Source organism: Seriola dumerili, unplaced genomic scaffold, assembly GCF_002260705.1.
Source record: "Seriola dumerili isolate Sdu_G_001 unplaced genomic scaffold, Sdu_1.0 BDQW01000024.1, whole genome shotgun sequence".
Classification (NCBI taxonomy): Eukaryota; Metazoa; Chordata; class Actinopteri; order Carangiformes; family Carangidae; genus Seriola; species Seriola dumerili.
Window position 1 is genome coordinate 554,588 of NW_019174279.1, and position 26,556 is coordinate 581,143.

At 42.2% G+C, this 26,556-nt stretch overlaps 3 protein-coding genes across 3 annotated transcripts in view; 1 reads left to right on the forward strand and 2 right to left on the reverse strand.

Moving 5' to 3' along the window:
• Window positions 1-194: 194 nt before the first annotated feature.
• Window positions 195-9,568, reverse strand: LOC111235082 (rho GTPase-activating protein 22-like). The gene is made up of 10 exons (XM_022763404.1): window positions 9,474-9,568; window positions 5,916-6,112; window positions 5,095-5,182; window positions 2,965-3,093; window positions 2,619-2,829; window positions 2,404-2,536; window positions 2,249-2,322; window positions 1,688-1,809; window positions 543-1,560; window positions 195-452 (listed from the first exon to the last, which is right to left on the reverse strand). Exons 1-10 carry the CDS (start codon window positions 9,505-9,507, stop codon window positions 233-235), a joined length of 2,226 nt encoding a protein of 741 aa, XP_022619125.1. The 5' UTR covers window positions 9,508-9,568; the 3' UTR covers window positions 195-232.
• Window positions 9,569-12,314: 2,746 nt separating this feature from the next.
• On the reverse strand, window positions 12,315-17,937 carry LOC111234981 (putative ZDHHC-type palmitoyltransferase 6). Its single transcript, XM_022763243.1, has 10 exons — window positions 17,678-17,937; window positions 16,886-17,021; window positions 16,690-16,800; window positions 16,446-16,578; window positions 15,542-15,720; window positions 15,299-15,372; window positions 14,975-15,137; window positions 14,805-14,887; window positions 14,268-14,458; window positions 12,315-13,856 (listed from the first exon to the last, which is right to left on the reverse strand). Exons 1-10 carry the CDS (start codon window positions 17,796-17,798, stop codon window positions 13,368-13,370), a joined length of 1,680 nt encoding a protein of 559 aa, XP_022618964.1. The 5' UTR covers window positions 17,799-17,937; the 3' UTR covers window positions 12,315-13,367.
• A 1,709-nt stretch (window positions 17,938-19,646) lies between these two features.
• wdfy4 (WDFY family member 4) overlaps window positions 19,647-26,556 on the forward strand; it is a 38,997-nt gene continuing 32,087 nt past the window's right edge. The window contains exons 1-8 of the mRNA XM_022762533.1: window positions 19,647-19,698; window positions 21,730-21,987; window positions 23,196-23,307; window positions 24,138-24,262; window positions 24,644-24,772; window positions 24,909-25,098; window positions 25,633-25,822; window positions 26,034-26,194. Of these exons, the coding sequence (XP_022618254.1) occupies window positions 19,678-19,698; window positions 21,730-21,987; window positions 23,196-23,307; window positions 24,138-24,262; window positions 24,644-24,772; window positions 24,909-25,098; window positions 25,633-25,822; window positions 26,034-26,194 (1,186 nt within the window). The 5' untranslated portion in view covers window positions 19,647-19,677. The remainder of the gene's footprint in view (window positions 19,699-21,729; window positions 21,988-23,195; window positions 23,308-24,137; window positions 24,263-24,643; window positions 24,773-24,908; window positions 25,099-25,632; window positions 25,823-26,033; window positions 26,195-26,556) is intronic.

The window sequence follows — 26,556 nt, forward strand, 5'->3', positions numbered from 1 at the left end:
GAGTATAATAGTAAGGGCGTTTGTGGAATGGTAAAATGAGAGGTGCTTGGTCCATAGGAGTTCTCGTTTGGCACCGGCACTGGTCAGTGTAGGCACAAGACGGCCATACTAAAGAGGATACGATGGCAAGTAGTACTGCACAAGAGGTATTTGGTCTTCAAAGCTTTGGGGCTGGCTGGTCTTCCAAGCTCCTCCTCCTCTGATGGACCAGATGAAGGCAGGTTGGTCTGGTCTAGTTGGTCCGTGCTGCTCCTGTGGTCAGATCTCCAAGGGTTTTAAAGAACTCCTCCATCTCCTGCTGGAGGAGAATGTTTCGGTTCTCTGCGTCTTGATGTGCCCGCTCCGAGTTCCTGAGTCGGATCTCCAGCATCTGGAACTTCTTCTTCTCCTGGTCCAGGTCCTCCTCGAGATGGTTTACCTGGGACTGGTACTTAGAGCAGGACTCTTCCAACCTCAAAGAAGAGAAGAAGGCATTATAAATAAAACCTCAGGCTGAAATGAATTAGTTATTTGACAGGAAATGACAAGTGACTCATTCTTACTTGCGAATGCAGCTTTCATAGCTTGTCCTCTGTTTCTTCAGCTCCAGTTTGAGCTCGGTCAGCATGTTGGTGAGACCTTCGTTTGTCCCAGTGAGATCATCCTCAGTCCCACTTGCACTGTGATCCGGAGTATTTGTACTGTCCGTCACCTCTGTGGGTCTCTCTTGACCCTGCCCCGCTTTTACTGCTTTGTCACTTCCCTCTGGCTCGGCCAGTGAGATCTCAAAGGACGTCCAGATTGAGGAGGTGTCAGCAGGCAGGCTTAGACTGGAGGGGGCAACATTGTCATAGGCAGACAGTCTGTGGGATTGGTGGAGGGCTCTGTGAGACAGGGATGTTCGAGAGGAGTCTTCATCAGAGTCTCTCTGTGAGTCCTTGAGTGAAAGAGTGGTCTCTTTGAGGGAGAGGGTTGAATCCTTCAGAGACAGAGTAGAGTCTTTCAGTCTTTCACCAGATGAGGTGGTGCGCCTGTGAGCTCGGAGGGATGACAGGCCATTCATCAGCCAGTTGCTCCCACCAGCTGCTGACACATCTCCCGCCGATCCCCCTAATTTCCCCCTCGACCCCCCAGATGCTGCACTGCCCTTGAAGGAGCACCTCCAGGAGGGCAGGGCTTTAGACTGTTTACTGGGGCTAACAGCTACTTCACTTCCACTTCTCCCCTCAATTTTGCTGTCTCCTTTTCCGTCCATTTTCTCCTCTGATTTACTTTTGCCCTTCCCTTCAAGCTGAACATCCTCACCTTTCTCCAATGTTGTACTGGGGCTTGGAGTGGTCGGCTTACTGTCTGAAGAAGGGGTGGAAGATTGGAGTTTCTCTTTAGGAGATTTGGAGCCTGTGCCTGAGGAGGGTGGGGGGTCAGTGTTTTCTTGTGAGAACCACTCTACCTTGCACCGTTCGAGAGGACTCAGCTGTTGCTGCGGGGAGATCTTGGTCTCTGTTTCTGGCTCCTCACGTTGATAAAGTCGGGAGTGTTCACTGATCAGCACAGTCATCAGGTGCTGCACCTGTGAACTTCCTGTTTATAATGACAAACACACATACACTTGCGGTAAGTATACGCCTGCTAGAAATGTTTCATGGCTATGTACATGTTGATTGTTTTTTTGTGCTGCAGGTTAACATATGTTGACATTATCACCAACCCTCCATCATGGTAACTGGATCCTCCACTCTGGGTCGAAGGATATTGGGTCCAAACACAGTGGCCAGATTCTGAACACTCATCTTATTCTCACTGGAGTGAGACTGAACCTCATCAAGGAACCTGCACAGACAGCAAGCAGTGTGTGAGTATACCCTTCTGTTTTTCCACATAAAGCCCCCAGCACCGACTGCATTGCTTCAAAGTGTTTAAAACTCCTTGTTCCTTTCAGTAAAAATCAAGCTCATGAAAAAAAAGGGGTGGGGGGGGGCTGAGTCATGATTCTGGCTGCTGTGTGTGGGCTCTGCTTGTGGTGTTTATATAGATGCAGGAGGCAGAGAAGACGTGCAATTATGCACACTCCGAGTCAATCAATGTGATGTCACATCTCCTGATGACGGGGATGTGGGTGTAGCAAATGTTATTTCTTTGTATGACAGAGTGACAAGTCATCAAACAGTGAATGGGGAATGACAGCAATAATGAAACCCATCACTGTCACATTAGTGAGGTTAACAACTAGCTGTTAAATACAGGAGACAACATGATGGTGTTTACATACCTGCAGATGTATTTAAGGATGTTATAGTTGACCTGAGGAAGGGATTTCACCTGTTTGCCAAGCTCTATGATACCCTTGAACAAGAAAAACATGTGTTAACTATCAAGGTTAAGGTTTTAAAATACATCTGTAATGACAGGCAGATATTTCATTACCATTTCTTTATCCTTGGTAAGTAGCTGAGCACAAGAGAGAAACTGTGTGTATTTGGAGAATGGGATTATAGGCTCTGGCAGCTCCCGTATGTACAGCTTTAGCAGTGATGCCACTGTGTGGACATCTGTGGTACTGTAAGAGACAGAGAGTGCACATAAAGGATAATATCCAGCACTGATGAAAAAAAAAAAAAAGCCTGCTCCCACTGCCTCACCTGTCAAACACCGGCTTCTCGCCACGGTCAAACGCATCCTGTAGCTCTCGAACATGATTGGTCTGTCCGGGGGCCCTGAAAAGACCTTCCTCCTCCAGCCCGTGCTCACGTATGAAACACGCACACTGCTCGACCAGCACGGGCACCAGTCGCTGGGGGCCACACTGAGCCTCGTACAACATTGTCTCCTCTAGGTGCTGCCCAAAGACGCCTGCAGACACACAACACAGAAAATGGATACCAATCAGGAAACTGATAGTTGAGGATGTTTCGTTAAATTTATTTGCATAATTACAATAATTAATAACTGTGAGACTGTGTATATGCATATGTTTAAGAACCACACCTCCTCCAAGTGGAGCCCATATGACTCTGCGTATGGCTCTGACCCATTCTTCCATGTCACTCTGAGAGTTGGCCATCAGCAGGAATGATTCATGGCTTAAACCTGTCCGATCTTTTTCTCCAGCGCCCCCTGAAAACACAATTCCGTATTCCATTACTTTCTGGATCGACAGGACAAAATGACTCGCGCATCTCAAAACCACGTGGAATCACACATGAAACAAATACCACTTTTGCAAGATACTTTGCTCATCACATGAACTGTATCACAATACTGTAAACAAGTGGGTTCTGCCAGATGGAAACATCAGTATTTTCAATAACCTTATTAGCTCGAGCACCCCTGTAAAGTACAAAGAGGTAGCCGTGCAGCTCTGCCTCTTTCCTCTGGGCACACGCAGCTTGATACCACCCGGTTTGACATTTTAGTTTGACATTTTAGTTTATTTTAGTTTAGCTTTGATTACACTGTGTGAAATCATCTCCCTCTATGTGACTTTGTAATCGCTTGCTTTTGAAGAGGTGCAAGCATGTCTCCATTTCTAAAAGCATCAAGTTTGCTAATCATAAAATGTTTTTTTATATTTCTACCGATGGAAACCTTTTGGAAGCAATCCAAAAGACAGAGTTTTTTTTTTTTTAAGTGAATTTGGTAGGGGTTGCATGTGCTTTACTGTGTAAGACATTCAGTATATCAGTACCAGCTTTTAAGGCCTGCACTGTGGTGCATAGTGTGTTTTGTGTGAGAGCAATGACCCAGAAAGAGTAGTGTTCCCGGTGGACACCAGTAACTGCACCACTGCACACCGTCTCTTTTTTTTTCCTTCTGTCTTGGACCTTTTCTTCTTTGTCTGTTTTCACTCTGTTATTTCACGAACTTTCTCTACAAACTGACACTGGACTCCATTTTACATGTTAAAAGACCACACTGATGTATTTGCATGTTTTACCCAATATACTACAAACTGCTTATAGTTTGCATGACTGTCGACCTTCTTCCAGCTCAGCTGAATCTGCTGAACACAGGTCATGTTTGCATGTACAGTATGTATATGAACATACATTTGTCTCAGTGAGGAGGAGACAACTGACACGGCGCTGTTGGCAGGCACAGACACTGAAAATATCATAGTTGTTCCTGTGCAGTGTTTCCGTGAAACAGAGGCTTTTTTTCTACAGAACCTCTGTTGCAATACTGTCTGTTTATCCAGAGGCTGCCAGATGCTTGCTCTTGCAAAATTGAAATTATACACCAGGATCGTGTCCTGGCAACACAGAAATCCAGAGAGGGAGATATATGCAATACTTTTCACCAGTTCAATCTGCTTTCAAAAATGCTCCAATATAGGAGCGTTACAGTGTTTCTACAACACATCCTCCTCTTTGATAATCAGAGCTGAGAAAGATGTAATGGGAACCTCATCCTCAGGATAAACTGTCAACCTGCTGCAGTAATCGCCCATGCTGAACCTGTACTGCCAGTTGGAAATAGGGGCTACAACTGAGCCCTTATGAAGAATCATCCGACCACGCCTCCTGATCGATGTGGTGCACACTCTGTCATCAGGCCAACCACATATCAAGAGCAGAAATGAATGAAGTCATTGTTGAACCTTCAGTCACATGCCTGTGGCAATCACATTCCTTTCTGCTATTCTGCATATTTCATGCATGCGCCATGGCCTGTGACTCCAACGCAGCTTATTGATTTACTTCTATTCTTTTTTCATTCCTCACAATAAGGTTAACAAAGAGAACACCAGCTGCTGTATATACAGAATCAAGCAACACAGAGAGAAACTTTCTGTACATTACAGCAAACATGGCATCAGCTTTATATTTGCACTGATGTTGCACCATTTGTGGTTTCAGCACTTTCTGAACATCAAAAACTCATGAGTGCAAACCAGCTTTGATCATGATGTCTTTTTCTGCAAAAAAAAAAGAAGGGATTTGGGAAAATATTCTAAATGTGCTTTATCAGGATTTAGTGAAGCGTACAATCTTAGTCTAGTCTAAAGTGAGGAAATTGTTTGCCACTGTAGTAAACAGATAGTTCAGCATCCCTAGAACAAGACTTCTTCACCTATTGACTTCCTTATACAGCAGAGTTGTCAACACGCCAACTCACCTGGAACTATTTCAAAAAGGTGGCGACCAGGCTCATCCTGATTGGCAGGCAGCTCATTGACCTGACTGCCCTGAAGAGGAATACAACCCTGTAGGAGAAAGGAGAGGAAGGCGTGACACAGACGGATAGACAGATAGACTGACAGGCAGGCAAGCATGAGGAAAACATCCACATCAACTGTATTCAAGGGCCAAACAAGAAATCAATCAGTGGTTCTGGACTTGGATGTGTAGTGCATGTTAAACATTATAGAGTTCTGAGCACTCTGGGCTCTGGGCATCTGCCCAACAGAGGGAGGTAATGATGATGGACGGAGAGATGACTCAGGGAAACATCTCTTCATCTATTAATCCCTCAGCCGCTTCCTGATGTACATGCATTTCTGATCCAGCACAGAGACGGTCAGAGGTCATCGGCTAAGTGCTTACAGGAGAACCACAGGGCAGCGAGTTACCACTTTATCAATGTGTGTGTCAGGGCAATAACAACACACTAAGACTCAAATGGAGATTGTGGGGTCGGATGATTTTTTGCAGGAAAGATGAATGGCTATGGCACATAACACAGAAAATGCTTTATTTTACTTGAGGGCGACAAAATACATTTTGTCACCCTCATTTTAAAGAATCAATAAGCTATTTTCAGAGTTGGAGAACACACATCGGATCTGCTGGCCCTGGGCGAAAATACTCATTAGATAAATTCATGAAGCTTAAATATGTATCAGGCTTTGAACCAAAATCAATCCAAACCTCCTGGGGCATTAGGTGACATCAGGTAACTGTCTTCTATATTTACATACATTATTTTGTGCATGTCACCTGTGCCTTGGTCTCATCCTGGTCCTTGTAGAAATACAGAGCTTCAGTCCGCAGGACAAACCAACGCAGCTGCCAGTTTTTCATGATACTCCGCTGCCTCTTCAGCCAGCCTGCCTTCAGTGCTTTCTCCTGATCCAGAGGCGAGCAGGGCCTGGACACCCGAGACAGCTCTCCAAGCACCATGCTCTTGGACCGTGCTGCATGGAAGCACACATAGAGAGAAAGTGAGCAAAAAGAAGCCTTCAAGATTACAAGATTAAGAGCATCAGAGTGAGACAGAGAGAGATAAAAAAAAAAACGAACGAGACAGAGTTGCATCGAGACAGAGGATACATATTATTTTGGGATTTTTCTTTTTATTATTCTAAGAATTCACAGAGACGATCCACAATCATTATTCACAGGAGTCTCCCATGTGTGCGGCTAAGTCCACAGGCTTGACCACGCATCCAGATTTCCTATTAAGTAATTTTTACCAAGACACAGCCTCCATTTTGTAGCAAAGACATCCTGCTTTAAGATGAAATCCATCTATCAATTACAGTGCGTTTTATAAGGTGTTTCAGATATTAATAAGGGCATATATTATTTCCAGATTCATTGCTGTACAGAGAGGAATTTTGTTTCATATTACGTTGCATTTTAAGTGCTATAGACTGATCATAAGCATGGATTATATATTAGCATCTGTATGCCAAAGGTATAGAAGAAAAACAGCGACAGTAGAGTGATCCCTAGGGAGTCAGGGCGAGAGCGAAAGAGCGAGAGAGAGATAAACAGAAGGCACAGGGAGAGGAGAGAGAAGAGAGAAATCAATGGCGTCTTTTTCCTGTTAATTGCATCTCGCTTTCTGCTGAGGACAGCAGGGAAGGTATCTGTAAGGGCCTGGACTGAAATCTCTCTTTCTGTTTCTCTTTCCTGTTATCTCTCTCTCTCTCTCTCTCTCTCTCTCTCTCTCTCTCTCTCCCTCTCTCTTACTTATCAGCTCTCTGTCTGGACTCTTCATTTAATTTCTCCCCTCTCTGGATGTCCTTCATTTACAGAGTCATGATTGCTGGGAAGGGAAAAGACTGGAGAGCACGTGAAACACGTCATTAATGAAACTGTATGGTGACAGCAGAAGCAGACATAGCAGGATCTAAAAATACAGCAGATGTGGCCGTGTTGTATACACATCTTTAAATCTCAGAGAGGAACTGTTTTTTTTGTTTTTTTTTAAAATCTACTGTCAGCAAAGAACTGTTGACTCAAATTATCTTTCCAGGATATAATGTCACTCAAAGGGCATCACCTCACATTTAATAAAATAATTTACATATTCACTAAAGTACTTTTATGTTACGAATGAACTGTTTTATGAGCTCATTAGTGATAGGTAGTGGTATTCAGATCCTTCACTTAATTAAAGTAGGAATACCACAACGTATGTATGTAAAATGTAAAATATTCCATTATGTTCTGAAGTTGAAATTTTAATCAAGTAAAAGTACTCAATTATTATTAGCAAAATACCCTTAAATTATCAAAAATAAAAGTAGTACTAATGCAGAAATATTGCCCCTGTGACCTTGTATATTTCATTATTGAGTTATGTTTACTGATTCATTGATGTGTAAGCAGCATTTTACTCCTGTAGCTGGTTGAGTTGGTATCTGATATATACTTTTGTGTAGTTTAATCTGTAACAGTGTATAATATTTTTTAAACATCTTATGTTGTAAAATCCTCATCTGTAAAGACATTAGTGAGAGCTGTAAAAAAGAGTAAAAAGTACAATATTTACTTTTGAACTGCAGTGGAGTAGAAGTTTAAAGTAAAACATATATTTGAATGAAATACTGAAAAGTAAAAGTACAGTACCTGAGTATATATATACAGTCAGTCAGTCTTACATTATATTATAACTGCACTGATTATTAATGATATTAGATTTGTATTGTCTCTATATGTCAGCCCTGGGATTGGGTCCAGCCCAACCCGCGACCCTGTAAGGACAGGCGGTATAGCTAATGGATGGATGGATGAGCTACCATAAATGAGACCATAATAATATTTTGTAATAATTGGAATTAACATTAACAATGATTGTAATTAACGTGGTGCAGCAAAAATTGTTTTATGAATGAAATCTTACAGAAATGATAAAATGACAATAAGTCTTCATTTTTTGTATTTTTACACTTAAACAATTATTCGGCCAAACAAATAGTGGCGAGAAGCCTCAGTCACATCTGATTACTCAGGGTTTTTACCAATAACATCTTCCCGTAAGACTCACACTCCACTTAACTGCTTAGGATTCGAGTCTGATATCCAAGTTTCTGAGTGCCGATCCTGCACTGTGCTGCTGTCTGAATTTGCCCTGAATGATGTTGCATAAAAGGGTCAGAGGAGAGCAGAGCTGGGAATCCAACCAAAGGAGAATACCATTACAGCAAAAGAGAGATGGCAAGCGCACCAAACGTGGCAAGCAAACTTAAGTGGCTACTCTGCTTTTATGGTCTTATTTTTACAGCTGGTCTAGAATAAGACAAGGACAGCCAGGGGAGAAATGAAGCCCTGCCTAAGCACAAGCACACAATATGGGTTCTTGAAGCTGCTGCTGGCCAATACTTCACTCTATTGTGGCCATTTTCATGCAAAAAATGTAGATCAGTAAATCTCACAGACTTTTGTCAAGTCAGGGTGGCAATGCCACTGAAACAGCAGTCATGTGGATGCTCTCCTCCCAGCCACCTGAAGCAGTGTGCGTTGGTTGTCTATAGCAACCACCTGCCGTGAGGAGCACAGCAAGTATTTATACTCATCATGATAATCTCAGTGCCAGGAGTTGTTACCGTTGGTTTGCAGCTTCCATATTCATCTCCATGCAGTCATGTGAGAGGCATGCATATGTGGCGTCCTGACTTATGTGGTCACAAGCGAATTTACCAAGCGTTAGAGGAACTATGTTTGACGGTCAGCTGTTGTGATTTCCAGAGGAGAGCCCATGCATTCCCCTCACCACCGCTCATATCCGAGTCTGTCAACTGCTCAAAACCAAAACCCATGTAGTCATGTGTTCAGGTGCGACCGTGCCAGGATACAGACCATTGTCACAGGGAGAATTATCCTTCCAGCAGCCATGTTTAGTACGACCCACAGTGATCTCCATCTCGATCAAATCTTCTATGAATGAAGACGGTATAATCAAGAGATATGGGGGATTACATCACCCTGTAGTAGTGCTTGTTAACTCTCAATGAGCACAGCAGATAAAGCCTCAGATCATGCAAGAAAAGTCAGGTCATTGCTGATCGCAATAGTCACCGGGATGCAGGATGACACTGGTGTGGATATTCGTCACAAGTCTGGCATTGTTACACCTCATGATGTCATTATCAATGAAAGCACTAACAACAATATAGATGTTATTATTACAAAGACAGCAGGTCAGATGGAGCTCTGCAGACAGAGAAAGAGAGGAGAGGAGAAAGAGATGACAGCAAGAAAGAAAAGAAAGAAAAGAGATGGAGCGTACAGGAGGGATGGAGAAAGGGGAGGAGGGACCGTGCTTACCCCGGCGTGCCTGTTTTATCTTGGGGCTCAGCATGGTTACCGTTGCTGTGCTGCTCCCTCTCACAGAGACATGACTGCATCCCTCTGTTCACACACTATTCCTCCACCACACACACACACACACACACACACTCAGCGCCTCACGCTGCTGCCTCGCCCTGTTACTCCTCATCCTCTTCGAGCATCTCTCTCCTCCGGCTCACAGTCTTGCACTTGGACACTGTCTCCATCTGATTTCACACACACATACACACACACACACACACATATGCACACTCACGCTTACAAGCACTTAACCATACACCCTCCTCTTCTTCCTCTAATTCCTTTCGTCTTTCTCTCTCTGTCCCACTGGCCCGGCGTGCTGTTGTTCTCACATACCTAGAGCCCTGCCCACTCCCTCTCTCTCTTTCTCTCTCGCTCCCTCACTCTCTCTCTCCTTTGCAATCTGTCTCCCTGCCTTCTGCTGCACACTTTCAGTATCAATTTCTCACCGTCTATAAATATGTCTGGCTGTGTGTCCTATGTCTTGTCACCCATTTCTTTACATTGACTCCCCCATCACTCCCCAGTCTTCACAGTCCCTCCAGCTCTTTGCTCATGGAGATTTGATTATGGTCTTGTCGGTAGCTGGAGTACAACCTCAGATCAATACATTTGATTTTACTGACACCATTCTCACTATTAAAAGACTGATGCAGAGTAAGTGGACGTGTCATTGTATTGTCTGTACCTCTAAACACTTGCAGATGTATGGCAGGGATGGATAATTTTTGGTGGACATGTGTTCAAAACTGACAAAATCTGACTTGATCATGACTCACACAGGCTGAGATTTACAGTCTGAGGGGAAATGCCACACCGCTCAGGAATCTGTATGGTGAAAGCCACAGCACTCAAGGGTGTGATGTTCTTGTTGCTATTCTGTCTGGTAGTGATGTGATAAAGCAGATAAATGCTGCAGCTCAAGAGGCTGGATGAGACTCAAATGCAGTACAGAGACTGAGCTATAGAAGGGCGAGCTGACTGAGGTTTCTCATATGAAAAGATAACCTACTCAGCTCACACATAACAATCAATCAATGGCAGATGGTCAATACTATGCACAGCCCCTTATGAAGGCTTTTATAAGGGAGCAGCAGTACGTTAGTGACACAACTTTGGCCAATTTGATTTGTAGAAAATTAAAACAACTTATACCCGGACAGACAGAAAGCTTATAGAGATGATCAAGAAATGGTGTGGACCCATAAATCATAAAAACTCAAGAGCTTCAGTTTAAATGAGAACTCAGATAGCCAGCCGGCTGAATCATAGGCAACAACATAGATCGTCAGCATGCTTGATACAATGACCAACTATGCAAAACAAATTAAAAACAGAGCTTTACCTGCTGATTCCTTTTGTTTTTCACCGGCCAGAGAAGCCCTGGATGGTTTCATTGCAGTGAACCCTTCTGCACAGTGAATCCCTCTCCACTGGGCCCATTTCTAAAAGCCACACACACACACACACAGACACACACACACACACACACACAGACACACACACACACACACACACACACACACACACACACACACACACACACACACACGACACCACACACAGCACACACAAAGACCACTCAGGGTTATAAAACAATGACAATACTGAAATGTCAGTCTAATTGATAATCACAAATCTAATGTAATTCACATACCCAAATAGAAGGGACTACTATTCTTGCCATCAACACACTGGTGACATGTGCCTGAGGAATGCTGATGTGAACAGATTCTCATAGATGGCAGGAAGTAAAGACAGTCATGAGAGTATTACTTGCCATGTCATCTCGGATGGGCGGACCGGACGACTCTCAGCCTCGAGCCAGACTCTCTGTGCTGCACAAGAAAAGCGTCACACAGTCCCGAAGCAGCTGCAGTGATTGATACCGTTTCCAGAGAAATAAAACACAGGTGTGCGATGCTGTCCCGCTGTCCTCGTCATCTGGATTTTCAGTTCGTCTGCCACTCAGGAAGTGCGCTGGCTTGATGGAGAAGTGAAAACTGCTGACGTCTGTACAGAAAATATTATGAGATTCTTTTTTAAATGTTATTACTATATATTTGCTCTGCTCGCAACAGGGCAAAAGGCAACGCTCTGGCTGTTAGGAGATTTGCTTATGTAAATCGTGAGGGAAGGTCACAAGCTTTGAATCTGAGAAGCTCTTAAAAGCTTGTTTCTCTCCAGCTACACAGTGAGATAGAGAAGAGAGTTCAGTTTTTTCTAAAAGGCAGATTTCAGTGATTTCTTTTTTTTTTTTTTTTTTTTAAATATTTTTTTTTTTCGATNACCGGACGACTCTCAGCCTCGAGCCAGACTCTCTGTGCTGCACAAGAAAAGCGTCACACAGTCCCGAAGCAGCTGCAGTGATTGATACCGTTTCCAGAGAAATAAAACACAGGTGTGCGATGCTGTCCCGCTGTCCTCGTCATCTGGATTTTCAGTTCGTCTGCCACTCAGGAAGTGCGCTGGCTTGATGGAGAAGTGAAAACTGCTGACGTCTGTACAGAAAATATTATGAGATTCTTTTTTAAATGTTATTACTATATATTTGCTCTGCTCGTAACAGGGCAAAAGGCAACGCTCTGGCTGTTAGGAGATTTGCTTATGTAAATCGTGAGGGAAGGTCACAAGCTTTGAATCTGAGAAGCTCTTAAAAGCTTGTTTCTCTCCAGCTACACAGTGAGATAGAGAAGAGAGTTCAGTTTTTTCTAAAAGGCAGATTTCAGTGATTTCTTTTTTTTTTTTTTTTTATTAAACATATTTTTTCTATAGCATAAAAAAACACATCATGGCACAAATGTGGTATCATCTTGGAAACTAATCACCAAAGATAAAATACATCAGTACATATAAAATATATTGGGATATCGACAAGTGGCAACCAGTTAAATACAATAACACTGATCCAGGGACAGAGAAATACAGTAAAAGCACTCAGTTTCACAAGCTTTACATGCACTCATCTTAACCACTCCATATGCATTACAGGCGGTACAGTAGACACTAAATTATATCACATGACATAGCCACTCACATAGTCCAGACACACCAGCCTCTAAAGGGGTGTGGGGAACATCATCTATAATCTAGAAATATGGTCCTGAGGGACACATAGGAAATGAGTATGTGTAATTGAAGGCATGAAAAGAGCACGTCCCATTAGTGAGAGCAGAGGAAGTGTCATGGCACAAATGACTGGGAGCAGGTCGCCGAGGTAACGACATTATGTTAGGAACAAAGTCTTTCAGTGCACCTGCTATTAACCATTATCACGAGCTAATCACAGAACGTGTCATTTGTTTTGAGCACGCAAATCCTCACAACTTTGATCTACAGTATGCTTTATGCTTTTATTTAAAGCAACGATTAACAACGATGTTAAAAAAGTCTGATGATGCGGAGTAGAAAAACACAGTTGTGAATGTGAGTGTTCATGTTATCAGAGGCGTTCCCTGCTAAAACACAGTTTTGGAAATATCCAGTACTACACACAGAACAATGTTATCCAACAAGTTAATCAAAAACACTGTTATCTTAAAAGTGTTCAGTGAGGTCTCTAAAAACTAGGTGAACGACTAAACAGTTAGTGCTAGTTATCCTGTTAGCCACGGTGGACAGATCTGCTCACAAATCTACTGTATAGTCGACTGTATATATTAAAATAAAATATTAAGTTATGATCAAATTTTACATTCAAGTACAACATGTTATATGGCATTCGAAAGTTACTGAATCTAAAGAGGACATTATCACAAAGTTGACTGCACACCGAAGACTCTAAACTGAGGATGTAGATTTGTAAGTGACCGATGATGAAACAGCTGCATTCGACAAAAACTGACAGTTTTAAATGTCTATGGCAGTTTTGTCCTCTCGTATTTGTCCGCTGCCTACTCGTCTTTGACCCTCCAGCAGAAATGACAGTACTATAACCCAGCGCTGTCCTAGCGACCTCTGTCGTGCTGAGGTTTCACACTGTCTGAAGTAGGTGGTCGTTCCTGTGGCAACGGCATCAAACTGCTCGGTCAGTAGCCACACCTCCCACAAAAGCGTCAGCGTGTTCATAACAATCATGACCGCAACCCAGAACTCCTGCCCTAACAACGTGAGCCACAGTGACAAGCTTCGACTACCAGCAGGCATCTTGTCGTACAGGTAACTTGTTGCCGTGGCAACAAAAAGAAGGTGGGCAATCACCATGGAGAGGATGAAGAAGAGGAAGAGGCGGTGGTTACCCCGGCCGACGCAGCGGTTGAGGAAAAGGCAGTGATGGTCGTAGTCTTTGATGCACACCTCACACAGCTTGCAGTGTTTAGTGTAGTCAGGCTGAAACAGCTATGAGGAAAGCAAAGACAGGGTGTGAAGCACAGCAACATACCTATAAAAACTAATGTAACTTTTTGTACAACGTAGCCCATGAACTAGAAAATGTGCATCTTAAACTTAACTGCCAACTTTTTTCAAAACCACACAAGGGTTTTGTGTTTGATTAGCTTATCTTTCCTGCTTTTTACTTTCACCGTGGGTCAACTTGACTTAATCACCATAAATATTTCATCATTATTTTTTGTTAGATACAATGCATGGCTGCTTTGACATCTGAAATTTTAACAGGGGTGTATAGGAGGGGAAGACCTGTGTGTACATCCAAACAGAAAAGACTGGTATCCTGATAGTTAGATACCTGGATACACAGGTAAATATGGGTGTATGCTCTGTGAATCATGACCTGTGCAAATGTCTTACCTCACAGTATGGACAGAACCTGTGAGGGCTCTGGTTGTTCTCAACCAGGTCAGCGATACAGGAGAATCGAGGATCTGCATCCGCTCTGTCCAGTGTCCCGGGGTCCTGTGTCAGAACCTTACAGAACAAACCGAGCACTAGGGAGAAGTGGACCATTGACACTTGGACCAGAGGACTGTTTGGCCACACACATTCAAAAGGTTAAGGATGAACCCTCGTCATATCAATATACAAAAATCCTGGATTACATTTGCTGTATTGTCTATATTTGGGTGCACAATACAACTAAGAGAGCATTGGCCAAGTGACAACTTTGAATGGAAAAATAAAACATGTAGGTTGTTCAAAATGCAAAGAATTCATCAATTGCTGAGTATGAACGATGTTTTGAAAATATCAGTCCAATATGCTCATTTAGTTTTGATATTCACTGAGTACAATTATAGACAACCAGACAAATGACAAACCAAGCAACACTGAGATCCAAAAACATGCATGGGTGTAAGACTTAATGTGTGCTACCTCTGTTAAGGATATTAGGCATTATTTTTCCATAGAAGCAGAGCAGGGAGTGGAACAGGCCCGCTATAAGGGTTCCCAAGTAGATCGGGTTGGGTGACCTGGAATGGACAAACTATTGTTATTGCAAACACTAAAATACATTGATTTCCTGATAAACATGTCACATTCTGCAAATTTCATCAAACCTTTGGTATGTGGTCATGCGGTGGTATTGTGTGAAGATGCTTCTAGCCAGCCAGGGGAAGAGCAAGCTGCAGATCAGACCCCCATAGCCTCCCAACATGGCTGCTATTAGCAGGATGGCAGCTCCACTCAGAGTTGGAAAAAATAGCGTCCAGTAGTATAAAACTGGTGAGAAGAGAAAAATAAAGCAAAACATGTATAATCAACTTATAAACACACACACACAACACTTTTAATGATACATTTCCACTATCATCACCATTGTTATCATCATTACTTCCTTGTTTTATTGAAATGAATGATGAAAGCCACAGAGTAATATTTACCATGAGACTCTCTTGGCTTGTGGTGTATTGGCTCTTTAATGTGCCGACTCAGTAGTTTGGTGAGTTGCTGATGTCTAGAGAAAAATAGACAGTATAGCCATGTTCTAATCAGCATTAGTATCCCAAGAGAAAATGGTAAAATCTGGAAAAGCAAATATACTGTATATTTTGAAGGCACAGAGGGGTGTTACAGTCCTGTGCAGCCAGTGTTTTTCCACGTTTTTCTAGAGACAGCAGATTCACCTAAATGTTTTCCCCTGTTTGCAGAGATCCAGTGGTGTGAGGCCGCTGTGGCTCTTCTGATGGAGCATCCTGCATCCTGTTCTCTGCAGCAGTGTCCAGCACACCTCCACTCCTCCCCTCTCTGCTGCAACGTGAAGCGCTGTCGCTCCCTGCTGGTCAACTGCATCCACAGCACATCTCTGAGACACAAACAAGAGGGTTGAGGTGCACAGCTGCTAAAAGGTGGCCACAGCTGCTGAAAGATGGTCACATCTGCGCTGAGACCTGCCTCACAAAATCATCTTTAAGATTCCACTGATCTTTGTCCCATTTCAAAGTGTATGAGCTCAAATTATCTCTGGTTTGAGGGGGCTTTTGGGCCCTGGTTACATTTATGTCAATATAATGAAATACAATGCAATGCTACCACATACTGCAGCCACAAAAATGATCATAGAGTTGAATCAGCACCCAACAGGCAGCTTTTACTGTGAGGCTGTTTGTAGGATTGCCTTCAATGTAACTAATTTTATACACTGACGACTCAGTGTACATGGAAACCTTAGAAAGCTTTTACTCTAGGTATTTTAATGCTGGGTTGTGTACAGGTATTAAGCTGAGGTTATTTGCTGATAATGGCTGACTACATTTTTATGTGGGTGGTTCATGAGTGTGAGGGTTAGGTTAATCTTGAGAACCAAAACAATGAGCTAAAAGTGACTAAAAGCAGCTAAAAGTTGAGTAATGTCAAACATTCTTGGCTGCATGGTAATTCTCAGCTGCTGCAGCAACAGTTTTCATTTGGCTCAATGTTAGCATCAAAAACATTTTTACCACGTTTCAAAACTGTAAGATAATTCCCCGTGTGATACTGTTCGTCATCTAAAGCATATGAGTGCCTGAGAGAGTGAAGACTGTATCATACCTGGTCTCTGAGCAAATACCGGACCACCTCTGTGTTGCCTGTGGATGCAGCCAGGTGCAGGGGTGTCACCTGGTACATGTCTGTGTCTGAGAATCGGAACATCCCCGTCTCCCACAAATAGTGCACTGCAACACTGGGAGCGATAACTAACAGTTAGTGTGTGCATAATATATTTGTGTGTGACTGTGTAGTCACACAAAGAGAAGACAAAAAAAGACTAAGATGTGTTGTTTCCTCCACTCACATGTTGCCCCCAGTGACTGCATGATGCAGTGACGTTTTTCCCTGCAGGTCTATGAGGCGTAAATCAGCTCCATACTGCATCATTTGGTGTATGATGTAGATGTTTCCTTGCCTAAGGAGAGTAAATAAAGTACAAACTGTTATTACACCTTGAGAGTCCAGGCACATTTGTTTAACACTACAGACCCAATGCTCACCTGCAGGCAAAATGAAAGGCTGTCTGTCCTGCATCACATGTCAGGTTAGGGTCAGCTCCATTACTAAGGAAAAGGTCGACCAGGACACGGTTACCATGGAGGGCAGCGTAGTGGAGCGGGGTGAAACCACCCCAGCCTGAATGAAGGTAAACACAAGCACATGATCACAGTCAGGTTTGAAGATACTGACCTTCAAATTTGATCTGCAGTCCCTGAGACTAACAAGATAAGTCTGACACAAATGCATAGTGTGTTAGCCTGTTGATCGTTAAAACCCTCTGGAGCTTGGGTTAGGGTTCCCTTTGGCACAATGTGACTTTGTGTTGGGTTGTCACAGGATCTGTCCATCTAGATCTGTGCCAGACCATCTCACAGATGAGCTGCAACAGGGTTAGGTTTCCCCTTGGCATTAGGAAAAAAAATCACATCAGGAGACACTGAAGCATGATTAAGTTTAAAGTCGTCCTTTGAACAAAATATAATGAATGAATGATACTTGTTCAGTGCTATAAAATTTGCACATTTTAACTTAATCTATTCATATGATGCAGATTTCAACAGATGTGTATTACAGACACATGACAACAGGTATAACAGGTTTGTTCTCTTAGTGTACTATGTTCATCTGCGGTTCTCTGGCTTTATTATGAACAAATCAGGAAATACAACCACTCACAATTACAGGCTAAATGTGCTGACACAGGAACACAGTGGCAAGTAGTGGCCTGTAGTTTCACTAATAAAATAGCAACACAGACCTAATCAAGATGTGAACTTGTTATTGCATCTTACCTTTTTGCTTGAGGACTGATCGATCACTTTGAACGAATTGTATACACTGTTCAACATTTCCTCTCTGTATACAGTCAAATATGTCTCCGCCGCTAACGGAGCACATAGGCATCGGATGCATTGTGAGTGCACAACGGGAGCAGCCTGCTATTATTTCCACAGGCTATAAACTGCAACGGGAACAAAATCAGCTCCTCGGACGAAGCGCTACAACATCATAATGTAAGGCGAGAAGGGAGATCATCTTTCCTAGCAAAGTAACGGGGATCTTTCATTGTGCTAAACTGATTGGGCAGACCACGCCCTGGACACCTCATTGGTTAGAGCTGGCCACATGACCCATGACGTCAACGCGCCAGCAAAACACGTGGTCCCTATAAATAAGATAACACCCAAACGTTAATTAGCAGTGTTTCACGACTTAACATGGTCGTGTTATGGCCTGAAAATTACATACACTTTATTTACAGAGTATAAACACGTTTTAGACGTAAAGATATAGTTAGAACGTAAAGTTATACATGGCAAGAAATGTGTTATTTATTATTTGAAAGAAATGCATCATTTTTAGTGATTACGTGCCTCTTATGAAACTCGCCTGTAAGGTAGACAGGTAATCATACAGCGTTTGCCACACTGGCATAAGTCCAACTTTTTGGGCATGAAAGGGTAAAAGTTTTCAAATCACTGAAGTGGAGGTACTGGCTGGAGTCAACATTGAGCAGGCACCGGCACAAGGAATAAACTGGCTTGAAAATGAGGAACGGTTCTCCATCGAGCTCGCCAGTGTCCAGAGAGAGGTGCTTTGACTTTCTACAGGTGGAGGTAGCTAAATGTTAATCAGTGACAACACACTATTTTTGTTCACTTTTTGTAATTACAAGTTTGCATACTGCTTTCAGTGTAGACGCACTGACTTTTCATATGAGGTAAAATTGTAATTAATTGCATTAATGTTGGCTTAATTCAGTTTTAGTGCCCAAATGGCCACTGAGTTAGCATGCACCATACCAGCGCACGACTAATATAGCTGCGTCATCATGCCATTGGTTACACCTGTGATTTTACTGCTAACATATCTTCAGTAAGTAAAATGTACATGATTGACCGGTTGTTACGGTTGTACATTTACCTTAGGACAGTGTTTTTGTCTCCCAATATCTGGCTGTTGTCGGCGTATTTCTGTATCATTAAACCCCACAAGATGGCGCTGTTTAGCTAAGTTATGGTATTGCTGTGATTTTCTGTCACCAATACAAACATTGCTTTCCCACTTTCAGTGCAATTAAACTCAATCAAACTACAATATACTCCTTATGATTGAAAGCTCAATATATGAAGTAAATATTAAGAAAAAACAAAACTCTAATCGGACCCTTCTTTTACCACTACTACTTACTATTTTTAAAATAACATCTAACACTAAAAGACTGTCAGGATGCTTTCTTGCTTCACTAAACATTTCAAACACTATAACAGTAAAACAGGCCCGTATTTCCAATTATTATCATCAGACAAACAAACAAAATGAAGCTTGTTGTAATTGTTCACCTATAAGTCAAAGGCTTCAAATTACCCACATATAAGCTGCGCCTGCTTCCTTCTTTGGTGAATCATCTGTTACAGGGATTCATAATCATGCCAGCCTTACATGACATGTCTATAAAAAGCAAAGGGACTCTTCTTTGGGCTGCAGTGGGAGGGCCCCAACCAACCAGCTAAACAAGAGTTTTTCACTTCTGCTTCTCTAAGGAAGTAAGAAGGCACATGACCCGAGCCAGCTGATGTGAGTTACTCTGCTTGTTCAAAGTTCAGTCTGCTTGGTGCAGATTAGTAAGGGGCGGGTAGTTTTACAGAAGGGGTCTGCACAGTAGGTGTTAGTCATGTCTTAGCAGGTTTCTGCATGTCTTTTCCTCCTGACATGGGAACAGAGGCAGACCACTCACTCACTGGAATAACACAACACAGATGACAGAGTCCTCCTCCAAGAAAACTCCCAGATGGCTCTTACACAACTACAGGTAAGAATATGGGGACTTAACTGTGTGTTGCATTTATTATTTTTGAAAAGTCATGTATGCATGTACCCATGAATACATTTTCATTTTGACAAATTTATATGGAACTATAAAACACAATAGAAGTATGTGCTGTTTTTCCAGGAAGGAGTGACTTTGGATGCTTTTGCACTTTCTTGCTGTCGGTCTCTCACACACACTCGTTTCACACAGAACCTACTCACATGAGGAAACATCAAAGTATTAATGAATTTCTGTGGAATGAGAACTGACTCTCCGTGTACTTACTGTACCAGCTTTACTGAGTCTACCAGCTCTGGCTCATCAGTTTAGCAGTCTGTCTCTAAAAATGTCCGTCATTGTGCATCATGCGTGTCTCAAACCAGAGAGTGACCAAAATAATATCACTGTAATGTGGAAACAATCCTCTCGTCAAGCCTCAGTCGAACACTAACATGTCTACTCCTCTTCTACACCTGGTGCCATGGAGAAGTGTAAAACTTACATTTGCAGCCTCCTGTGTGAAGGACAGACTAGGAAACTATAGAGGAATAATAATGTCACAGTATCCAAAGCTTTATCAATATTAGGGGCACTATTGAGTGGACCTGAACATCCTTGGGTTTTATCAGTGTCACATTTGAAACTGGCCCCTCTGACTCCATCAAATCAATTACCAACTGCCTAGGCAACCTGTGCTCCCTTGTTAAAAACTTTGGTGTGATATTTGACATCGCCCTAACATTTGACCAGCAGGTCAGTGCAGTAATAAAAGCTAGCTTTTCCCAGCTCTGTATTATTGCCAAAATCAAGTCTTTTCTCTCATTCAAACACTTTGAGAAAGTCATACATGCCTTCATTTCCCCATACTTATACTACAGAAATTCCCTGTAACCTGGGATTAGTCAATTGTCCCTATCCCTCCTCCAATTTGTTCCAAAACGCCACTGCCAGACTCCTGATGGGCACCAGGAAGAGAGACCATATTAACCCTGTTCAGGCCTCTGAAGATCACTGGGTTCCAGTGCGTTTCAGGATTGATTTCAAGACCCTACTCCTTGTTTTTAAGGTCCTATATGACCTTTTAATCCCATATTCGGCTCCCAGGTCCATCAGGTCATCTCACCTGGGGCGCCTGGCTTTACCGCATTGTATATCTAAGTTTAGGACTGACCGAGCCTTTGCTGTTGCAACCCCTAGACTGTGGAACAACATGGCCCTCTCTATCAAATCTGCCATGTCCATTGATTCCTTTAAATACAGGCTTAAAACACATTTTTGTTCTTTCACGTTTGGATCCACTTGATGGGTATTCATTTTCTATACCTTTGACACTGTTTTTTGATTTATTCTGATTTGATTGCCTTAGTATTATGTTGTTTTTTAACATGTGCTTCAAATAAAGGTGACTTGACTAATGCTTGACTTGACATTTATTTGATTTTGTAAGAACAAAACATCCCGATTCTCAATCTTTTGCATAGTGAACCTCAAATTGTCTTATACATTCAATTGTTTTAATATCCAAATTTCCTGTACTTGGGACGGGACTGTTTATTTTTAGCAAACTGTTGCACAATTACTGTTGGTGACTAAACACTGCACTGGAGAAAAGGAAATGATATGACTAGATGGTATAAAAGAGGTAAATATAGTCCATGCAGTGGAGGGTTTGAAGCTTAAAAAGTGTTCAACATTTGTGGTTTCAGCTTTCAAAGATGGCATTTAATGGCATTATATTCTTCCAATTACTGAAAATTGGCCATCAATTATACTATACGAATCCCTTGCAGAGGTTGATAACTAGTTAATGAGAGTGGCACATGACAGTGGTCTTTTCTTCTATCTGGTGATTTCTCAAAGTAGACAGTGTGCTCAGCAGGTGGGGGAGGAGGGCTGAGGGTTTGGTTGGAGATTGAGGAAATATGATTAAAAGATATTTTGAATATTAGGTCAACTCAGGATATCCAAAAAAAAAGATGTAACAGTTTGAGGATTTCTCACTTTTCACACACTCTTTGTTTCCCCCTCCAGGACCAGACTGCTAAAGGGGAGAGGATCAATAAGGAAACCGGAGAGCTGAGTGCTTCAGGGGAGCTACCTGTCTCTGTGGAGTTGAAGGAGCTGAAAGTAGAGGGCTCTTGTAGGAATCCTCAACTCCCACAAGTGCTCAGAAAACAACTAGTGGAGCTGGGAATTCACACATACTCAAGCTCTGACCACAGAACTGACCATGATCTTCTAGAGCAGAGAAAGCAACATCTGGTCAAAGTCCTACCTCTCTACATACAGGTATGGACCTGCGGGACGAGAATGTGGGCCTATTTATTTCTAATTGTTCTTTCATTTATCATTTTCAGAGATATATTTTACAGTTCATCAGTCAACCAAGGGAGTTATTTATTTTCTATTATGATTGAAGTGGAAGTTTTTCTATTGTAAAACTCTTTAAACAAATGGAGACTGTCAACTGGAGAATCATTAATGGATCATGGCAGGAGAATTTAAAGTGGGGCCACATTTCTAATTATTACCAAACATTGAAAAGGTTAAATGGATGCCTTAGGGCTCCCTGATTTCAAACACTGTTCCAGACTGCTTGAATGAACAATTAAAACAACATGAGTTGGCAGTCAGATGTTTGGGCCTCAGCTGATCCCACTACTGCACTGTCCTTTGAATGAATGTGTCTCTTGGTAAAACAATACAGTTTACTGCTCTGTCACATGAAATGGAAAAGTGCTTCACATCCATAGCTTCAGGCCTCACTTTGATTAATTGAAAGAAGTGGAGTTTCTCACTCTCAGTGCCTCAATTGCGTCACACTTATGAAGATACCTCCCATTGTTTTTTTGCCCATGCACACACTCTGTGAAAATTCCTTAACTGATCTGTGTGTGTGTGTGTGTGTGTGTGTGTGTGTGTAAGTAACACCATTGATCAGGCTTACAGCTGCAGACGTAATCGCTCTTTGGTTTGTGTGGGGTTGTGTGTGTGTGTGTGTGTATACGGATAAGCCTCATGACCAGAGATTTGACCAGAACTCAGGGCTTCACTTAAGAATAGCAAACTCAGTGAAATGCGATATCCTCTTATGGAACTGAAAAGAGCATATAGTACGTACTGCCCTCCATTATTTATACTGTAGCGCATTAGCAAAAGCACTTGAGATCCAACTATAATGTGTTAATGTTGCTTCACTGAATATCATAATGTACAGATACAGCATATAATGGGTAAAGTCCTAAAACCTCTTATCAGTTTAATAATAAATTCTACTTTAATAAAGGTTATATTTCCCCTTAATACTCTCAGTGATATAGGTAAATTGGGTGAGCAAAAACACCTCCATATAACTCAATACTTGAGATGACAATACTTGTCAGTATGTGTATAGTTTTTCAACATCGGTGTCAACATCTGTATTAAACCTTTCAGAACAGTTGTTTTATTGCTCTTCAGTATCTCTGTAAAATGGACATTCTCCCCTCTGATCCCAGGTCTGTGAGGATGGTGCCAGACTTGAAGACTTGGACGTAAAGGGGCTTGCAGCGCTCACCGCTGACACTGTGATCCATAACATCCACAACAGACTGGCAGAAAGGCCTGCAGGTACAAACAACCGCTCATATCAGCATGTACTGCACAGTTATTTCCAGGTATAGGGACTTTCTACCTCATTTGTCTACTTCTGCTTTTTCAGTGTACTGTGGGTTTTTTTCCACTAAATTGTTTCATGTTGTAAATGTCACCTCTACCATTTTATCAAAAATGGAAAGCCAAAGTACATGCAGTGTGTTCACAGAAAAGTGGAAACACCTCATACACAGTTCATTTCTTGACGCTGGGATGCTTCAAGAGGCTGATTTTCTGTCAGTTGTCTCTCTCCTGTCTTGCTCTGTATGTTTGTGTGCAAAAGAGTTTTTTTTAGAGAATGCAGCAAGAGTCTTACTCAGTTTTTAGGGAAATAGATACTTCTGGGGTTGTTTTTGATGAAGCTCTGGTATGGGTGAAAGTTTGATAAGGTGTTAGATGGTGCCTGAAGTAGATATTTCATACTACTTAAATAAACAAAGGTGTGACTTTTCTTTCTCAAATGTAGGCTCAGCAGGTCTTTTTATGTACATACTACTGTCATATTAAAATAATTTAACAGTTTGACAGCTGTTGTGTAGCCCAAAAATTTGTACCTGCCAAAAATAGAAATGAAACCCTTTATGAGAACACATCGTTACCCACAACCTTTTCAGATATGCATGTCGCTCTCTATTTGAGTACTTGACTGACTTATGGAGTTAGATTTCAATGATTTCTGCAGCAGTAGATGGTGAAGAGAAGCAGCTATAGTATGTAGCAGTCTTGCTGTATATTTTGTCTTTGTGTATGACCCTTAGTCTTCAGGGGTCATGGCTCAGTAAACGTTAAGTCCTTTGTGTTTTCAGAGGCGGCTCGTGAAGAGGTGGTGCTGTTCTTTCAGAGGCTGGACGAGGACACAAAATGTGAAGTAGGAGAAAGTCCAGGATGGCTGCTGTTAAAGTCCCTTTTACTGCTGACAGCTGACAACTCAGTGAGTGATAATTAACAGTTACTTTTAAAATGAAGTGAATTTTCAGAGTTAAACTGATAGTGCTACACTTTCAGCTGATCAATGCTGTTTAATTAACAACCTTTTTATACAGTATTTGATGGGAGTCATTTATGGGGTAATTGCCATTATTTATGTTAAGTCCTTGACTGGCATTGGACAGTGAAATAGATGATATACACCATATTGATAAATCCACACATACCTTCAAAATGCATCAGAATTCCCAAAACTGGGACAATATGGGTTATTGTTATTATAAGTACCATACCTGTAAATATCTTCTGAAAATATTTTTTTTTTCCTACATTTTACTTTAGATTGTCATCTTTTGTGTGTGTGTGTGTGTGTGTGTGTTTGTAGGATATATTCTCCTATATAAACCCAGGGCTCCCTGCTGCTTTGGTGAAATGTCTGTACCTGCTAGTCTGCCTTCCAGCTAAAAAGGAGAACAGGGCGATAGAAGAGACCTTTCAGGAGCCACTAACACAGGTCAGTTGAAGCAATAGCCTCAGTTTACTCTTTACATTTTTCATCATGTTCTACCTGTCTATGCTCTGTGCTGCTTTTATTCTTTTCCATTATGTTTTGGTTTCACCTTCCATTTCTTCCCCCTGCCCTTTTCCAGGTTCTCCTTCAGCTCTGTAGGCAGCCAGTCAATGCGGAGCGAATGGTGGAAACCCAGGAACTGCAGTGTCTTATCATTGGCCTCACATCACTATGGGATCAGACTAGCGCTTCCTGGAGGCACCAGGCCTCTCGTGTCCTCAAGGCAATCTCTGCCGTAGCGACAAGCAACACCGTCCCGAGCTTGCTAGGTGAGGTAACTCAAATCTATTGAGACAAGTCACATTTCTGTTAAGCTCATAGTTGTTTAATGGTTCTTCTTTCTGTATTAGATTCTATTCCACCAATGACACTGAACACATAAGGACAAATCAGAAAAACAGAAACAGGCTACACACAAAGTGAATAATTAGATTTTGTTTGGGAAGTTATTTGTGCTGCCAGATATTTTTATTCCTGTAATGAGTTGATTATACAGTGACACATGACCGCACAGCCCAACAACAGACGCACTGCAAGTATGTTTCACATGATGTGTCCATCAGCACAGATGAGTCCCTCAAATAAACTTGTACACAAGTTTACTTTGATTTGTTTCGGACATCATTATCTGTATTTTCCTGCAGGATATTTTGCTCACATGACAATAGCTCTTTGCTGTATCATTCACATTGAATATATCGTTGTTCTTAAGCGGTCATTTCTTGAACTGAAAACTGGGTCAACTGTGTGTTGACTGTGCTCTATGACCTCACTTAACAATAACACTGCCTTTCCCGCATTAGGTAAGAACTGTGTGCGTATCTGCATCCAGAACCTGCTGCACATCAGTGCTGACGTCTCAGGACCGCTGCTAGCTGAGGTGGCTGTGGCTGTGTTTAGCTTCATTAGAGACACCTATTCCCTGAATACAGCCCTCTTCATTGAGTTTGACACCAACAACGGCTACCAGGCCCTTGAGAACATCCTGAAACGGTGAGATAAAAGGACATGAACTGACAAAGAATGAAACAACTATGTGATTTTAGGATTAGTAGTAAATAGGTCATCCTAGAAAAGACATCAAAATATTTCACATGTGTAATTTTCTGCTCTTAGATTCAGTACAGAGAAATCTTTATTTCGCTCTGCTCTTCATTTAACTTACCCTTTTTTTTCTTGTCTCATATCATTATACCATCATAAGCTGTGAGGAGGGTGTGTCCGTGGATCAGTTTCAGCCCGTGGAGGAGTTGCTGGCTCTCATTGCGTCTTTCACCCTGCTGGGAAAAACTGAACTGAAAGTGGCTCTTTGTGTGACCAACCCCCAGCCTCCAAGCTTTAAGTTTGATCCACCACTCACCAAAGGTAGGTCAAGTCTTCAACAAAAGTTCTGCATTGTTATTCTCTGGGCACCACTCCCTAATTAACTCTAATGGCTGATTGTATCATGAGGATAAAGTCGGAACAATCCCCTCTAAATGCATACTCCAAACTATCTAATTATTATCACTTGCATAGCTCAGCAAAGGTAGGCGTAAAGGGGGGGGGGGGGTCGCCCCCAAATGACCACACTGTTCATAACTCCTTTGCACTTTTGCCCTGATATAACCCATCCAAATTGCACCACCCACTTTCCCCTTTCCCTGATTCACCACATACCCTGGCTTCCTACTCCCCCACCGCTACCCCACTGCAGTGCACAACACCCCTCAGGTTAACGGGAAGCT

Bases quoted from the DNA above. Each gene is read 5' to 3' on its own strand.
- LOC111235082 (XM_022763404.1), bottom strand. From the start codon at position 9,507: ATGCTGAGCCCCAAGATAAAACAGGCACGCCGGG. The intron at 2,323-2,403 runs GTAATGAAATAT...TTCTTGTTCAAG, and splicing joins TTACCAAGGATAAAGAAATG to GGTATCATAGAGCTTGGCAA. The intron at 453-542 runs GTAAGAATGAGT...CTCTTCTTTGAG, and splicing joins TATGAAAGCTGCATTCGCAA to GTTGGAAGAGTCCTGCTCTA.
- LOC111234981 (XM_022763243.1), bottom strand. From the start codon at position 17,798: ATGCATCCGATGCCTATGTGCTCCGTTAGCGGCGGAGACATATTTGAC. The intron at 15,373-15,541 runs GTGAATCTGCTG...ATTTTTCTCTAG, and splicing joins AAACAGGGGAAAACATTTAG to ACATCAGCAACTCACCAAAC. The intron at 13,857-14,267 runs GTAAGACATTTG...CTTTCCTCATAG, and splicing joins GGTTCTGTCCATACTGTGAG to CTGTTTCAGCCTGACTACAC.